Source organism: Lissotriton helveticus, chromosome 6 (assembly GCF_964261635.1).
Source record: "Lissotriton helveticus chromosome 6, aLisHel1.1, whole genome shotgun sequence".
NCBI classification, from domain to species: domain Eukaryota; kingdom Metazoa; phylum Chordata; class Amphibia; order Caudata; family Salamandridae; genus Lissotriton; species Lissotriton helveticus.
The window spans coordinates 1975323807-1975342745 of NC_136067.1; the positions used below are offsets into that span (position 1 = coordinate 1975323807).

The 18939-nt window shown below is 41.4% G+C and overlaps 1 protein-coding gene across 1 annotated transcript in view; it reads left to right on the forward strand.

The window, feature by feature from the left end:
- LOC144761996 (fucolectin-4-like) overlaps positions 1-18939 on the forward strand; it is a 267189-nt gene that overhangs the window by 79071 nt on the left and 169179 nt on the right. The window contains exon 3 of the mRNA XM_078647162.1: positions 15794-15854. Within this exon, the coding sequence (XP_078503288.1) occupies positions 15794-15854 (61 nt within the window). The remainder of the gene's footprint in view (positions 1-15793; positions 15855-18939) is intronic.

Genomic DNA, 18939 nt, shown 5'->3' on the forward strand with positions numbered 1-18939 from the left:
TTTTACCTGAAGAGCGAGCTGCCGGTGCCGAACCTGCCTGACTCCATTGCAGTATTGGTGATAACCACAGCTGCGCAGGGTTACTCTGAGGATCAGCCTGATGGCGCGGCCTATAGGCAAGAGGTGTGTCAGGAAGAAGGTGGAGCAGCCTGGCTTGTCGAAGGGGGAACGGACTCAGGCATTGAATGAGCAGCCCGGGAAGCTGATGGAGGACAGCACACTCACTAGCACAGGTAAAGACAAACTTCCTGTGGATAGTGCGCTAGCAAGTAGAACTTAGTTGAAAAGTACTGACTTACCAGGTGAAATGTTGGCAGGGAATAAGAACAAAGCTCAGCACAGCATTATATCTCCCACTAAGTTAGAACCATGACAAGCTAGCTACCCAAAATGCAGAAAAAGATCAAAAGGGACAAGTCAGCGAATGAGCAGCAACAATGAAACTACCCAAAGATTAAAATGGGATTATTCCGCTACAAGTCAGGTATATAATGAAGGAAGATCGGATCAGGATGAAACGGTGGTCAACCCCACAGCTACACTGTGTAACCCTCCCTCTATGGACTTAATCTATGCCACCCTCAAGCAAATGGAGGGGGAAGCTTGTCAGGAAAACCGCAGGGCACACCAGGCCACAAAGAAACTGCAGGGATCTATCCGGAAGGTGACAAAAATGTGAACAGAGATGAGGGAAAGGGTGACACACGTTGAGGAAAGAAGCATGTCCATAGATAACAAAATGGGAAAAATTCAGGAATACAAGGTACAACAGGAAAAGCAGTCAACTGACGTGATGTGGAAGCTCGAAGATTTCGAGAATAGGCAACACCAGAATAACCTCTAAATCCTTGGAATAGCAGAAAATAGCGAAGGAAGTGATGTTAGAACTTTTATGGTGGACTTGCTGAAGGGTGCCTTCCCTGAGCTCTTGAACTGGAACTGGGGTGCCGAGGTTCAACTGGTGCACCGTTTCCATCTCTATGCGAAGAAGAATAGAACGTCAGGGCAACCGGATCGACCTATGGCAATTTTAGTTTTCTTCTGAAACTTTCTCCTACGCCAAGCTATCACAGATGGGGCAAAAGCAGATGCTGAGCGATCATTCGGTGGGCACGCGTTCTTCGCCCGGCCTTACTACTGTCATAGCGCAGTGGGGAGGCGCTGGAGGATCCACCAGCTGATTTCACCATTTGAGGCTGACAGCGCCAAGGCCTATCTCCTAAATCTTGTGCGTCTCAAAGTTGTGACTTCTGAAATGAAGGCTCAAGACTACCTGAAGGAGTTACAAGAGTTAAGGGAACCAGAGTCAATAGGGAAATAGAGTGTGTCAGCAGGTTCAGTGACATTTTAGAACCTTAGATTAGGGAAGGGCTTCTCGCTATCAAACAAGTCAATAATGCAGGAAGGAAGGGGTTGAAGAAATGGTGCTGAAACGCTAAAAAATGTTTTGGTAATTCCTCTCTTGCTTCTCTGTTGCAGCTTCTTGTTTGTTCATTGTTCCTTTGTAGCAGTAACCCCTGGAATTTTATAAAACTTTCTATCATACACTGAAAGAAGACATGCTAAGAACATTTGAACAGGTGTATGGAGGAGGCTTTATACCTGAGTCCGGGTGCCAGGCAGCAAAAGTTGTTTTTTTGAAGAAAGGGAAATCTCCGCAGGAACCTGGATCATATAGAATGATCACCCTCATGAATAGTGACTCCAAGATCTTCTCGAAGGTTTTGGCCTCTAGATTAAGCTCAATTATTAGTAGAGTGATTCACCCATGACAGCATGTGTTTATACCTGGCAGAGGAACGACAGAGCATGTGCGCAGAGTGGTAACACTTTTCGATGCCGCAGCTGTCTCAGGAGACCGTATGGCAACGATACTTTTAGATGCTGAGAAAGCGTTTGATAGGGTCTCCTGGGCTACCTGTGGGGTACTCCTGAGAGGTATGGGATAGGTGATTTGTTAAAGCAATTAAGGGCTTATATAGGATTCCAGTGCCCGAATTAGAATAAATGGAGGATATACGGAGTCTATTCGGATTACAAGGGTTACCAGGTAAGGTTGTCCTTGTTCCCCGTTACTTTTCGCTTTACATATAGACCCACTTTTACGAAGAATTGAAGTGAATGAAAAAATTAAGCCAATGATATTTCAGGAGCTGGGAACTGAAATTCCTGCATATGCGGACGACCTAGCTGTAGTCACACTCGACCCCCAGGCCGCAGTTATTGCAACCATAGAGGAAGTTGCAGCTTTTGGGGAAATTTCAGGGTATAAGCTTAACTAGGCAAATTGTTGAGGCAAATATCGTTCCGATAATAAGCAAGGGGGAAACGATTTTGACAAGTGGCACTATCTTCACCTTTCAATAGTAGGCAGGTGTAACTTAATATAGATGTTATTTTTAGCCACAGTACTACATCTGTTTAGGACAATTCCCTTCAAGTTTTCGGGCCGCTGGGTTAAAGAAATGGACCATATGTTTAACAGGTTTATCTAGTCAAAAGGCAAGACAAGAAGAGCGTTAAAATTCATGACAAATTAGCAAGGGAGAAAGGAGGATGGGGGGTTCCCGATTTAAGACTGTACTATTGGGCGTTAGCTTTGCAATATATGCGGGTGCTGCTTTGTGGAAAAAAAGGAAGAGCAGGCGAATACATATGGGATGCAAGATATTTATGAGCTACTCTTAGGCGAGGTTGCTAAGGGTTGCTTTTTGAATTACAGTGAGCCAAGCTACTATAAGAAGGTCAGATTTTAGACTCTTCAGGCTACATTTAAGATTTGGGTTTCCATTAAAAGAAAAACTGGGCTTGGCATGCTGAACTACTATACACAGCTTTTTAAAAACTCAACAAGGCCAGAGATCTTTAGGGACAATGTTATGTCAAGATGAGAGGGCGTAGGTATTTGCATGATAGGAGATCTGCTAGATTGTACGGAGATATGCTGATTTAGTGAAATTCAGGATAGATATGGGATACCCGCTATTTTTTAAAAATATTTACCAATCCAAAGCTACTTAAGTTAAAAAAAGGGAGGTACAAACAGTTTCAAAAAAATTAGGGTTGTGTAAGCGGTCCGGTGTAAAGAGGGGTGCACTATTAGTCAAATCTATTCGAAATTGACTCTCTTTATCCAAGATGATCTTGAGAGGTACGGGTCTAAATGGGAGCAGGAATTAGGTATATCATACAATTTATGTTTAGACTCACTGTAACTTGGTAGGGCTGTGCTCCTTTCTGCTGCCCTTCAAGCTCAACTCTATAGAACATTATTTTTACTATCCTTTACCCCATTACAATCGTGCAATGTTGTGGGCAGGATGGGACCACCTGCTGATGCAGCAACAGCACCGACGCCAATATAGTGCACATGTTCGCCGCCTGCCCTCTGTTCCACGGCTGGCTAGGTGAAAGTGAAAAGTTTCTGAGGGCATCCCTCAATATAAAATCCAACCTCTTCGCACAACTTATAACGATGAGAGTAACTAATGAGGAGGCTCCTTAAGATAACCGCTATTTCTTCTTTATAGCCATGGCAGTGGTTAGAATATGCATCGCAACAGCCTAGCTGTATCCCTTGGCACCTGGGTTTCTGCAGTGGTTAGGCAGACTACTAGACATTTATAACTTAGAAAAAGGAGTTTATGGAAAAAAGGGCGTGAGAGCAAGGATATTGGGGGAAAACATCTGGGCCCCCATCAAAAGATGGAAAGAAGGAATTTAAATTGTATTGTATCGCACTGATACTTCCTCAGAAGACAGATGTTCAACACATGATGTCACCCATAAATGCATCCTATAATCAAAATACTCATCCTGTAACCTGTTTAATTTGCCACAATGTTTTTGTTTTTCTCAGGTTTATTTATTTATTTTTGTGTCTTTTGTAACTTCTTTCTCTTCACAACTGTGGCTTCCTTATTTATGTTGTTTTAATTTCCATATGGTGAATTCGAAAATTGTAAATTGTCTGTATTGTAATCCTCATGTAATCTGTATATGTTCAAATTGAGGGTACTGAAATAAAAAAATAAAAAAAATAATTCAAATAAATAAAACAAAGGTTAAACCTTTGTTATAGTTATGAAAACCTTTTTTATTCTTTTGACCAAACCAAAAATACACACACATCAGACATTCTTAAGTTATAGTTATACGTTAAATGTATAATTTATGAATCTCCTTTAAATTAATATAACTTTATTTATTCTTGAGCTACAAACAGAAGTTAAACGACAGTACAGTTTAATTACTAAACGTATACCTTTAATTTATAATTCATGCAACACCTTCAAATCATTATTACTCACACACCTCCATACACAGTGTATTCAACTCAGTAGCCACACTACATTAACTATAGCTCACAACCCTACCATGCACTGCGTTCTCACTAAAGATTTGATCTGCAATTTTTATAACTGTTCTTCTAAATGCTATAATTTTACATTGTGTAAGTGAGATAATATAAAATGATATAAGCAGTGCATGGAAAAGGTGTGAGTTATAGTTATGGCAGAGGCTGTGTTGTGGAGTGCTTTGTAGGTATGTTTGAGGAGTATGAAGTATATGGGCTTGTGTATCAGGAGCCAGTGGTTGTGTGATGTTGGCTCGGCATGCAAGGTTGGGGTGTCAAGATTTAGTTCATCAGGAGCAGTACCCTCAAGATGTCCACCTCCTTGCAGCTTTGACTCTAGATTGAAAAGTCACAGATGATCAAAGTGGTCATCTCAGGGGATGGGAATTAGGGAGGGTACTGCTGGGAGGGAGACCTGGAAGTGAATGAAGCACATGGTTAGAGAATGTCTGTTCAGTGTCACCTCTGGTTATGCATATTACAGTTCTCTTTAATATCAATCAAATAAGGAGATATAGTCATTACCTGAAAAGAAATGAAGAATGTTCTTTGTGACCTTTACAATGAGGAAGAGTGATGAAGTCACTTATTCCCCAATAATAGTGTCCAAGAGGTAGTCATTAAAGAAGAGTTCTAAAATACCCAAATAGATCCTTTGTATGGATTAATCACCTTTTCCTGTACTGTTTATTCATGCAACTCCGGAAAATGTTTTCTGCTATTAAAAATACCAACTTGTTTATCTCCTTTGGAAATTGTCTCTGGTATTAAGCACTTAAACACCAACTGTATTGGTTGCCTTCTTGTCTACATATGGCAGGAATGCTCCATTCGGGTCTAGAGTGCATTCCCTTAGCAAAAGTATCACTCCTCTCCTCTCGCGGCAACCGCAGAGAATGAGAGGAAAACCAACAAATGAACTGAGACAAGTTCTCAATAACAGCTCTCTCCTACCTGTTGCTTTAACGGGCAGCAGGGAACTTCAGCCTTCTGCACCATTCAATCTCTGAAACCAGCATGAAAGGAACATCCGGAGCGCAACCTGTATCCTGTCCAAGGTTCGGCAATAATCCACACCATGCGGTGGGCGTGACCGGTTTTATGGAGCCGATCTAGGCACTTGTGGTGTCTCCTTGTTATGCAGGGCGATGCTCAGGGGTGCTAAAAACTAAAAAGGATAAGGACAATTTTACTTGTAAAATAACAAGCATCTATATTTGTCTGCCAATGGAGTGCAATGTAGAAACATATGTGTTGTATCTTAACATCTGTCTCAATGTTCCATAATGACTATGTCATGTTCACTGGATTCTGGAATGTAGAATCCAGGGAACATAGCAGAGGTTAACTGATCATGAAGGAAGAAGGACCCTTTTTCATCAATAACCTCAATGCATGTACTTTGTCAGCAAAATGTGGAACAAATTTAGAATAATATTCTGCGAGTCCTAAAAATGATCGTAATTGATCTTTATTGATTGGATGAGGTGCCTTTTCAATTGCATCCAACAATTTCATTTTTGGTTTAACACCCTCACTGGAGATTGTATGCCCAAGATTATCAATTTGTTTTACACCAAATTTACATTTCTCAGCGCACACAGTCAATCCAGCATTTTTCAGTTTATATAGAATTCGATGCAATACTTTATCATGGGAATATAAATCTTTACCCCAAATTAGAACATCATCTTGAAACACTCTCACGTTCACTTCATCTTTCAAAATACTGCACATAAGTCTCTGAAAAACCGAAGATGCGGATGCTAATCCAAATGGCATTCTGAGATATTGAAAGGCACCCTCAGGTGTTATGAACGATGTTAAATGCCTAGATTCCGCATGTAATCTGACCTGATGATATGCATTGGACAAGTCTATTGATGAAAAATACATGGCACCCTTGATACTAGATATCATTTCATTGATGTGTGGTAGTGGATAGCGGTCAACCCATATATTCCGATTTAGATCTCTCAGGTCCACACACATCCTAATTTTTCCATTGGGTTTCCGTGCCAAAACAATGGGACTAAGGCATTCAGATGCTTCAATAGGTTCAATTACTTTGGCATCGCACAACCTGTTCAACTCCTCCTTTAATGAGTTTCGTAATGCAAATGGTACATTTCTTACTTTATGAACAGATGGTATACTGTCTGCTTTAAGAATAATCTTGTGTTCGAACTTAACTAAACACCCTAGATCTTTGCTGAATAACTTGGGAAACACAGATTCCCACTTAGATGGAGAATTGTCATTGGTTAACAATACCTGATCCGGATAATCATTGGATAACAACACCTGATCAGGATGATTAGGATTTAATATTATCCCCATCTTCTTTTGGTCCTTCCACCCTAACAAGGCTCGTCCTTGTTCAACAACCTAAACTTTGCTCAGACAAGATCTACCTTTAAAAGTTAACTGGGCATCAAAATAACCTAACATGGGTAATTTTATACCACAATACCCTTTGGGTCGTACATCTGAACAGATCAATGTCGTTTTGCTCCCGTTTTCCCACATACTTTTATCAATGATCGTATATGGTGAGCATGAGTCTGCCCAAAGTGCCATGATGTCACGATTTACTAACACGTTACATTTAGGAGGTTGATATTCTTCAGAAATATCATTCACAGTATCATCATACACAACCATCACCTCAATATCAATTTAATTGTTTTCAATTTCATCATCCTCACTATCAAATTGAGGTTCAACAACATTGACAGAACGTTTCCAATTGCCTTTATCACCAGTCCTGCACCATTTAGCGAAATGACCTATCTTTTTGCATTTCATGCATGTACCTTTAGTGGCAGGACACTTGGTAAAATCTGCAGTATGTTTTTGACTTCCACATCTGAAACATATTCATTTATTTATATTACCTTTGTGGACATTAAATTTCACATCTTTGTTTTCATTTCTAAATTCTGTTTTTTTATTACTGTTATTTATCACATTAACACTGCTAGACTCATCTTTATCTTTCTGTTGCACAGAACTCAATTCTTTAACGTAATGGGACGTGTTTTCCATTTTCCTACTGTGTCAACAGTTTTTTGCAGAGAAGGATTTTTAAGTTCAAGTAAACGTCCTTGAATCTTGATATTCTTAATTCTATTGATAAATTGATCCCTAATTATTTCCTCATGCATTTCCTTGAATTTGCAAGTAATGGCTAAGGTTCTTAGACAAGCTACATACTGTTGCACATTTTCCCCTTGTAACTGCGCTCTAGAGAAGAATTTGTGTCTTTCAACGACTATACTAGTTTTCTTCCCATAGTTTTCTTCTAAAGCTTTTAAAGCTTCAGAATATACATCTACTGCTGTGTCATTCAAACTAGTTTCACTTGTTTCACTACTTTCATCAACAGTGTCAAGAACTGTGGAAACAACACGATTAGCTCTAGGTAAAGTCTTTAAAACTTTCCTACCTTCAACCCCTAAATTATGTTTTAACAAAGCCAATTTCCTAGAGGGTAAAAATACATCACCGCCAATAGCTTCTAGGTAGGTCTCAAATGATTCTGACCAATCCTCCCAATTCATTGAAGGAGGACCAGGACTTTGCAAAAATGTAGGAGGAGCTACAACAGAAGATAAAACATCCATATTGACTTTGTTAATAAATATCAAGAAATCAATACATTCACTTTATAATGTGTGAAGGAAAAAATGTGAACTAATATAAATAATGTAGTCACCGTTGTCTGCATATGATGAAAGAAAATAACTAAAATAATAAAGGTTGTCACCGCAGTCTATATTTTTCCTGAAATTGTTATAAATAGATGTTCTACTTAAAACATGTTGTTTGCGCTGCCGTGCGCATCGGCAAAACCTGCATTCACACTACAATTTCACGAAAAGTACTCCTTCGCATTTACGATAAATGTTTACGGTTACCATGGAAATCAAAGATGGCCGCTGTGCGTCTCAAATGTAGAGGCGCGACGCGATGATGTCTTAGGCGTCACGTCTTTCCACTGCAATGACGCTGAAATTGCCACGACACAGAACGAAGCAAGTCTTGCAGCACGTGATGGTGGAACAGAAAACATAAGATTTGAAGATCAACAATGAAGGCATGTAGTGCGTGATGACGAAACTTCAGACAGCATTTTGAAGCTCAAGCAGGTAACGATCGCACACAAAAAAAATGTTCAAGAAGGACGCTTTCAGGAAAAATGTTGCTTTAAGTCATAAAACCCATTACAGGAAGTTGACAAACAACAAAGCTAAACGCGGAAACTTTCCATTGCTTTAAATGCCCCTCAAACTGACCAAAATATTGTCAGAACAGCAAAAATTATTTTTCACGGGGTTTAAACATTTAAAGTTTTAACATTTCCATCAAATACCTGTAAGTCCAATGTTTCAAATTAGAATGTGAGAGTTGTTTGCCTTAGGGGTTGTAGATAAATCTTCATTAAATCAATTTCTTCATCAAATCGATCCCATCCTCGTGGCCACTGAAAAGACTTGATGAAACAGTGGTTTGAAGCAGAGATTAAGTTTATTCAGTAATACAACCCCAGAGGCATTCAGGGTCCTTCTTCCTTCAGGATCAATTTACCTCTGCTATGCTCCCTGGATTCTACATTCCAGAATCCAGTGAACATGACATAGTCATTATGGAACATTGAGACAGATGTTAAGATACAACATATTGAATTGAGGTTATTGATGAAAAAGGGTACTTCATTTGTCTGGTCCACTTTGTGTCAACAGGCATTTGAAAAAATTAAATTGGACATTGTAAAAGCTGTTGCTCTAAAACCTTATGATCCTAGTCATACCTCTATAATTGTTGTGGACGCCAGCGCTTATGGATTAGGCGCGGTTCTTATACAAAGACACAATGGAACTGAAAGAATCATAGCTTTTGCGTCTCGCACGCTCAAAGGAGCAGAACCTTCTTATTCTGTAATTGAAAAGGAGGCTTTAGCGTGTTGGTGGGGTGTGGACCACTTTAAAACATTTATTTGGGGAACTGCATTTGAATTAAGGACAGATCATAGACCTCTCATTGACATTTTCACTACAAAAGGAGCATCTAGGGCAACACCTAGAATAGCGAAATGGTTGTATAGGTTACAAGAATACAACTTTCAGATAAACTATGTTCCAGGTCACAAAAACAACAGTGCAGACTGTTTGTCTCGTCTTCCTTTGCCTGGTGATATGGATGATATACAAGAAGATGGTGATGAATGGTTAGTTGCTAGTGTTGAAGAAACGTGCAATAATGCAATAAGTGAGCAAGAATGGATTCAAGCTGTAGCTAATGATGGTGTTTTACAACAAGTAATCAATAATGTGCATGTAGGTGTGAATTTGTCATCTTTGGACAAGACTGTTCTTGCTGATTATAAAATGGTTTGGTCAGAGTTATCTTTTTCTGATGGTATTCTTAGAAGAGGGGACAGATTGGTTGTACCTTTAACATTACGGGACAAGATGTTGAGTCTATTACATGAAGGACATAGCGGTATGACCAGCATGTAAAGGAGAGCTAGGAATGACTTTTGGTGGGTTGGTATGGACAAAGAAATTGATAGATGTGTTCGGAGTTGTTTAGCATGTATGTGCAGTGATAAATCACATAAGTCTCAAGAAACTACCATATCTGCAACTTCTTTTCCTGATAAACCTTGGGACAAAGTTGCTATTGATATTTGTGGTCCATTCCATGTAAGAGGGATTGAGAACAAATATGCCATAGTTTTGATGGGTTTTCACACCAAGTGGCCAGAGGTTGCATTTGTAAGGGTTATCAAGGCCTGCAACATGATTGAGTTTTGTGAAGGAATTTTTCGCAGGGAGGGATACCCGAGTGTCATCTTATCAGACAATGGTCCACAGTTTGTGGCAGAAGAATTTGCTGCATACCTTAATATGGTGGGTGTGAAACGCATCACCACTTCTGTTTACAATCCAAGAGAAAACGGTTTAGTGGAAAGATTTAACCAAGTGTTAAAAGAATGTATACAACTAGCTAGTAACAATGATGATAATTGTAAAGATGCAGTAAAGGAAATGTTATGGTGTTATAGGAATACTCCTCATACAGCTACGGGAGTGTCTCCTTTTTCTTTATTGAAGGGACGAGTGGCTGGGTCTAAAGTAAAACCTACTTGGATGTCTCAAAAGAAAAACACAAAAACATTTGATGTAGGGGATGTATTGAGTAAGGTACAGATGTATCAGAATAAATATGTTCATAACAACAAAAACACACCGGTGGGGTAGGACCCAAGGGAATATTTAAAGACCTATCTCTGAATACAGTCCCCAATACCGAACAACTACAAAAAGGTATCAGAGGGTCTAGAAAGGGGAGAGTTTATAGATGACAGACACCAGACCAACTGTACAAAACCCTTCAACTAAATGAACATGAGCATGGTATGCAATGACGTCTCAATGGATGAGGAAAAATACCCATCAGTCACCATTCGGATCCGCCCTTCATCATTTGGGATTTGTCCAGACCATCCGTGTGAGTATGTATTGTCACAGGCATCAGGAGACCAGATGGTAAATAGGTCACCTTCACTGTACCAACAACAGTATGGTCTACCACTCTGTGAAACCTGGTGAGTGGTAAGATGTGGTGTGACTGGGGAGTGCAGTGCAAATAAACGTGAAAAAGAAACATAAACAATGTGTTATAAAATTGGATAAGGGAGCATAGAACCAACTTTATTCAAATGATGCTCACTTGACCAAGATTAAATTTTTTGTCAAAGACAGTTAGATTAAATGGGCTGTCTAAGGTGGAACCAGGTTCTATGCTCCCTTATCCAATTTTATAACACATTGTTTATGTTTCTTTTTCACGTTTATTTGCACTGCACTCCCCAGTCACACCACATCTTACCACTCACCAGGTTTCACAGAGTGGTAGACCATACTGTTGTTGGTACAGCGAAGGTGACCTATTTACCATCTGGTCTCCTGATGCCTGTGACAATACATACTCACACGGATGGTCTGGACAAATCCCAAATGATGAAGGGCGGATCCGAATGGTGACTGATGGGTATTTTTCCTCATCCATTGAGACGTCATTGCATACCATGCTCATGTTCATTTAGTTGAAGGGTTTTGTACAGTTGGTCTGGTGTCTGTCATTTATAAACTCTCCCCTTTCTAGACCCTCTGATACCTTTTTGTAGTTGTTAAATATGTTCATAACCATAATGTTAAGGTCAAGAGTTCTCCAAGGTTATTTAGTGTGGGAGAATGGGTGCGCACACATCAAAAAGGGAATCAGAAACCGGGGTTTTCTAAATGGTCTAGACCAAAACAAATCATTTATGCCGCAGGAAATATTGTGAAATTAGATGATGGTAAGCGGTGGAATGTAAAAAGTATAACGAGATGTGATGATTTAGAATGCAAATATATGTTGAGTCAGAAAATGATGGGTAATGATCCCAAAACATCCATTGAGTGTAGGGATGATGCATCTGTCCGTTCCAAATCTCTTGTCAAAGCATCAAATGTGGATATGAAGGAGAAATCTATACGACCTAGGTTTAAACCAATCTGGATGAAAGATTATAAATGCTCGTAAGCTAAGTTATATTTAAATAGGGAAAATTGTCTAGTTGCTATATCTTATTGTCACTTTTGTTTCTTGTTCATTTCTTTTCTAGTTCATTTTTATTTTTTGTTTTAGTTATTCTCTATAGGAAAGGAAGATATGTTGTATCTTAACATCTGTCTCAATGTTCCATAATGACTACGTCATGTTCACTGGATTCTGGAATGTAGAATCCAGGGAACATAGCAGAGGTAAACTGATCCTGAAGGAAGAAGGACCCTGAATGCCTCTGGGGTTGCATTACAGAATATACTTATTCTCTGCTTCAAACCACTGTTTCATCAAGTCTTTTCAATTCGGACCTACTATGTTTCCTCACACAGTGTAACATTCATCACAGTTTTGTTCAGTTTTGTTTCTACCCTTCATTCAGTACCTACAGCATTATGCCAGTTATCATTTCATACTGTTTACATTGCACAGCATGATGAACTATATTGCACCGCATGGTGAACCAGTACCCTTATTCAGGCAAGAACATATATACATCAGACAAGATTAGTGTTATGGGCAGAGGATTCCTGGCATGCGGACTAGACTGGCTGCTATGTTTTGGATTGATCTGCAATCTTTTTGTGACCTGGTTGGTTATCCCTGTCTACACAGTGTCCCCGTACCCAGTCTTCTGGTGATCAGGGCTTGGTTGACCATTTTCTTTGAAGTTTACCTTCAGCATCCTTATGGTGATGAAGCAGGACAAGACTGTTGCATAGACTTGAGACCCATGTCCAATTTGTTGACTATGATGATTCTGAGGTTTATTGCTTGTGTGCAAGGCTTGGGGCACCAGGTAGAGTCCCATGGTGAGGCAATTTTCCCAAAGATCACCGCTTCAGTCTTTTGCTAGTTCACTTTGAGGCAGTTGGATTTCATTCAGGTGGACACTTCGTTCATACAAGTGGTGAATTTGTTCCTGGTGTTGGGTGTATTGTCCAACAGGGACAGTATCAGTTATGTGTGGTTGACATGTGTGAAGATGTTTATGATGTGGGCCCTTATACCATCAGCCGGAAGAGTCATGTAGATGTAGAGAAGCTTTGGGCTGAATGAGGAGCACTGTGGGACGCCACAGATTGGGTTCTTCTGGTGAGGAGGGAGGAGACCCATTTGAGGAAATGTCCCTAGATACCTGCTTCGTGGAATGTTCAGATCAGAATGGAATGGTATACAGTGCTGAAGGCTACTGGTAGGTTTAAAAGGATGAGGGCTGAGGTTTCCGCCATCTCGAGGGTCATCCAGACATCTTCCATTGCTACTAAGATAGCAGTTTCTGTGCTGCGGTTGGATGGGTAGGGAAGCATGGTTAACAGTTGGTAGTTTCTAAGTTTGGTCGGGTCAGCCGAGGGTTTCTTTAGGAGGGTGTTGATGGCTGGGTGTTTCTATTGTTCCGCAAAGATGGCTATACTAATGAAGGTGTTGCGGTTAGCGTTGAAGGCCATACTGATGGGATCCCTTCTTTGAGTATATGGTCTTCATGGTTGTTGTGGTTTCCTCTGTGTTTATGGTGTCCCATGTGGTGTGTTGTCTTTGTTCGTCACTGGGAGACTTCTAGTGGCTTTAAAAGTGTCTTTTTATACTTCCCCTCTGCTGGTTCTCTCTTTCTGTTCCAGATCATTGAAGAGTCACTTGAGATCTTCAATGTACCAGCTGGCTTGTGTTTTAGTTTTTGCTCTGTGACTTTGCTTCTTGGAGGCCAGAGTTTCAGTGCAGTTGGTGATCAACTTGCTGAAAATGTAAATGTTCAGGAGGCCCATAGGTTCTACTTTGTTCTCGTGGAGGTCGGTCTCCCAATCCACCTCTGTAAGTCTGTTTCAGTGTCAGTGTGCTGGGCCTGCTGTGGGAGTTTGTCTGTGTTGATGGAGTTGATTTTGAAACTGTTTATGTTGTTTTCTGTACAGGTGACCGGTCTTGGTGTGTTGATTGTCATGATGATGAAGGATGTCAACAGAGGATCTAGGATCTGTCTGGTGGCGTATTGGGCTCAGTGACGCATTGGATTAGTTCCAGGTTTGAAAGGCTTACAAGAAGGGCAGAAGAGTTGGGGTCAGTATGGTGTTCTAGATGGGAATTTAGGTCCCCTAGGAGGATGAATATACTCGAGCTGAGGACTAGGGGGTGAAGACATCTGCAATGTTGCTAGCATAGTTGGCTCATGGACCCACAGGGAAGATAGAGTAGGGGTCCACTCAGCGTGAAGTTTGCTCTGATTTATAACTTTAAATTGAGGTGTTGCGTGCAGTTTTCTAAGTCTTCAGAGAAGGGGGTTCAGTTGGAGATGTCTTTGTAGATGATGGAGATTCCTCCTCCAGCCATGTTTAGGTGGTCTTGCCTAGTGATGTTGTATTCGGCAGGGATAACAATTTAACGTCCAACGTTGAAGCTGTGGTCATTCATGTTTCCTTGGGGAGGAGGAGGTTTGGAGCGTCGTTTGTCAGGATCCAAATCTCCGTGTGATACTTACTGATCATCCAGGTGTTAAGCAACATGCATGATATTGATGTGTGAGAGGTGCAAGTATGCTTGCTGGTAGGTGTGAGTGTATGTGAAGGATTGGGTGTTGTGGGTATGTTCTTGGTTGGAGTTACAAGAGCAGTGGTGCAGGTGAAAGCTATTTCCGTATTGTGTGATGTGGTGCACCAGCACAGGGTGATGTGATGTACGGAGTTGACGGTGCAACGCAGAGTGTTGGGTAAGAGGTGAGTTGGGCGAGAAATGGTCTCTGATGCTCGCCCCAGTACAGGAGCAGACGAGTGTAGATGGGCTCAACTTTGGGCCACCACCAACATGCCAGCAGCACGCAGGCTGTGTGACCATGCTACATCGGACATTACATATGTCCTGTGAAGGGGTACAAGACGCAGGAAGTGGTGGGTGGGGCTGAGGAGGTGCACTATGGTAGGGAAGGATAGTGGTGTGGGAAACAGATAAGGAGTGGGGGAGGAGAGACGGGTGCAGAGAGGGCAGGAAATGGGCTCATGAAGACTGCACACAGAGAAGATAGCGAGACACTTCACAAAGGTCCCCAAAGAGGGAGTGATCTTGCAAAAGTTGGAAAAGGAGTAAGAGAAATAGCACAAACCGCAAGAAAAGGCAAAAAGCAAAGGAAAAAGACCCAATAAATGAGACCAATAAATGAGAGAAAAGGTTCAAAGACCGAGAGAAATGACATAAAGTCACAGAGAGAAAGAGAGGGAGAGAGAGCAAGAGAGAGTCAAGGAAGGTGCCGCGAGATGCTAGAGCCAGGTGCACAGGGGTCTTGACCGGTCAGACGACCGGTCGCAGCTAAGTCCAGGGGACTGTGCCTATGTGATCTAGTGCTTTCTTTGTCTTAAATTACTTTGTGAATTAGAGCCCTATCTTTTAATAAATATCACGCTGATAATTACTATTTTACATGCCATATTTTAGCTACTCTTGCTTCACAGTTTATGCATGAATAGTGCTCTCGTGCTGCAATCCTAGGACCTCTCTCTCTCTGACTCCTTCTTTATATTTTGCCTTAGCTTTCATTTTCCTGTCTGCCATATTTCTTCCGCGCCCACAGTAACATCATTCCAGACTGTTGGCTCAAAGTAACACTGCTTACGTATTTCATTCATCAGTGGCTGGCCGACAGGTCGAGATATAAGATTTTATGTAACTGAGTCATGCTAAATTAAATTCCTCTATTCAAGTTATTACGAAACTAGGCATTTCTTCATGTTTTGTCAGTATTAACTGGAAATAGATGGTAAAATGCCAATGCAAATGTAGTATGGCTCTGTGTAGGACAACGAGGAGTATATAAACGAGTGTGCTTCTTGTGTTAAGGTTTAAGGAGAAATAGAAAACAAAGACTTCTGCAGAAGATTCGTCTTCACCATCAATACAGGTAATGACTCAATCTGCTTATTAGTTTTTGGGAGTTTGGGTAGGCTTAAAAAATAATCAACATTTACATACCTTCATAAGTTATCCTACAAGCACCAGTACATGTGTGGGGCTTTATGAAGCAGACATCTCTAACATAATAGCTAAATTGGTGTCACTTATGGAAAGAGAGTAACTCGAAGTGAGAAAAGGCAATGTTTATTAATTCAGAACTCGCCTAGTGCCCATGGATCTAGTGAACTGATTTGGTTTGGGTATTAAATCTGGAGGCAGTGGGAGGTTTACATTTAGGGTTATAAAATAGCAATAAGACCTGCGGTTGCATTATATAAAATGCACCCTATCCATGTCTGGGCTAGAAGCACCCACAATTTTCTACACCCACTGCAGACAGCAGCAGTGTGCCAAACTACATTAAAATGTGCTGTCCCAACTGCAGGTGCAAACTCCGCCTCTGTTGCATTGAGTGCAGCAGTCAAATGTGGGTCAGAGGTTTGAGACTGCCATTCTGTATTTAAATGCAGAGGGAGTGGGAGCACGTTGAGGATGAGGCAGGGACCCTCCTCAAGGCAGTGCCGCGCGTCACTGGACCCAGCGCAAGGGTGACTGGGAAGATCCCTGGGACCCCTCGAGGTCCTGATAAGGGGCATCTTCAATGGCATGCATTGACTGGGCACCAGTTCATTGGTGGCACAAAACTAATGAGCCACCAGATGGACCATTGCTCTTGTACCTGCATCTGTACCTGCATCTGTAATACCACTCATGGGGAGAGGTGTTGCCTCATTGCCATGGGGCCCATGCCTCCATGCCAACACGACGACACCTGCTTGGGATCCATGACACAGAAGGTAGTGTCTGCAGTCTACTTTCTGTAATATGACCACTGGATTTCTCAGTTTGCCACACAATTACCATCAGACTGCTGGGAGTAATGGAACATTATTTCTTGCCTACAGGCGGGGCAGCTTTTTGGTTTGTGACCGCACTTTGTAGGTGGAAGCCTTGCTTGGACTTTTTTGACTAATCTAGGGCTAGGTGTCTTTATTGTAACCTGTATCCTAGGGTCCTAAAGTCAAAGCATTGCACCTATAAACCAGGGCAGAATCTAGATCCACTTGATGCCCCTCAGGGCTCCCTCTGACTGTAGATCTCCAGAGGTATGTTTAGTCTTCTGCATTTGTTACTGCAGATTGGTTACAGTGTGAATAATCTGCAGGAGGTAATATTGCAGAAATGTGCATGTGCATGGGTACGTATGTTTTGTTCTCCACATGTAACAACTATCTCCTACACCTCTGAAAATACAGGGGTGTTTTGCTCTTTGTCACACCCTATTCACCCTCTAGGGCCTGTTGTACGAAATCATGGTTGCAAAGAAGAAGTTGCAAATTGCACACCGACAAATGTGCATTCCTTCCATCACTGTTTTTTATGCAGTAGACCCCCTAAGTGCAATGGTTATAACCGAAACTAATTTACGTATATCTATGAGGTCTTTCTATCTAGAGTGGCACAGTGGGCGAAAAACAAAGGACTGGAATGTGGCCCAACCAATCGTACGTGGCTGAAATTAACTCAAGCCTTAGTTAGTCACATCATAAAATGTATGTTTACAGATAATAACAAAAGCACCTGTTTTATTAATAATGACAGGATGCAATCTCTTGTGAATGACTGTGAATACAAACATGGATGTCTGCCATGATTTTTAAAGTAGCCGTGCCCTTTAAATGGTTAGGTGCTGCATTTAAAAAGAAACGTTTCAGGCATGGAAGGCATCAGGTGGACCATGCAAAAGTCCACTGAACGACTGTCTTCTCCACCCAAAGCCACCCACAATGCTATGATGTTCATTATTTGGCAGCCATCTTTGAATAGTTTTAACACCCAGTGAGATATGGGTCATGGTTTCAGTGATTGCACGGTATGTGGCATGCTGCAAGCAACAGCAAGGACCTGGTAGCTTTAGAACATGGGCAAAGTGGGCTCTGCCCCAGGGGCCCAGCCTTTCAGGGGCCCCCTGATACAGCCAGCTCTGTTCTGCAGAGCATTTCCCTGATGACCTTTGATTTATCTTAAATAGATTGTTTTAAATTCCAGTTGTCCTTTCATTTATTTTTAATGTGGGTGATGTGTGAGAGTATTACAGATATTTTGCCGGGAAATGTGTGTTTATGTTTCATAAACCAAGGGCCTCATTTATGAGGCCTTGCGTCAGTTTTTCGCTTCCGATGCGTCACTTTTTGTGACGCATTGGAGGCGTAAAACATGCCTCCTGTTGCACACTATTTACAAAGTGACGTATCTAAGCAGATGCGTCACTTTGGAAACCCCTGCGCTACATTATACCTGCGTCAGGTATAATGTATGCAGGGGGTGCGTTCCCCCACAAAAAGCCCCATAGAAGTGACGCAGTGAAATCTATTAGATTTCACTGCGTCACTTCTAGGACGCCATTGGGTCAAAATCTTGCACCTTCCTCACAGCAGTCGTAAGACTGACGCAGGCCCTTTCACCTGGGGCTTGCCCCAAGTGAAAGGACGCATTGCTGGAGTTGTGTCACTTTTGTGACACACTCCAGCAATGCGTCACTTTGCACTTACAGATACGTCAGAAATACTGACGTATCTGTAACTCCTTGCGACATGATGCGTCATGAATTAAATATGATGCATCAGGTATGTCACAAGGAGTGCGCACTAAGAAGTGACGCATCGCTGCTTTCACGCAGCAATGCGTAATTTCTCATAAATGAGCCCCCAAGTTTCTTTTAGATCAAACCAGGACCTCAAATGAGAAATGGGAAAGTTGGCACAGATATTATTTGCAGTAATATTAGTGAGCTGCTGCTGTGCTACAATATTGAAAATACATATCACTATCCCTGAATATATGTATAAACAAATTTAGAATTTGGTGATTATGTCTGTGCACTCTCAGTGACCTGGCCAAAGAGGACAGGAAAGAGCGAAATTGGATCAAAAATTCAAAGCTGTTCTGAACAGGGGTCACCAGTATACGTGTGGCCCAGGGCCCCAACGTCCTTAAAGTGTGTATGCCTGGTGACAGTGTTTGGAGAGATG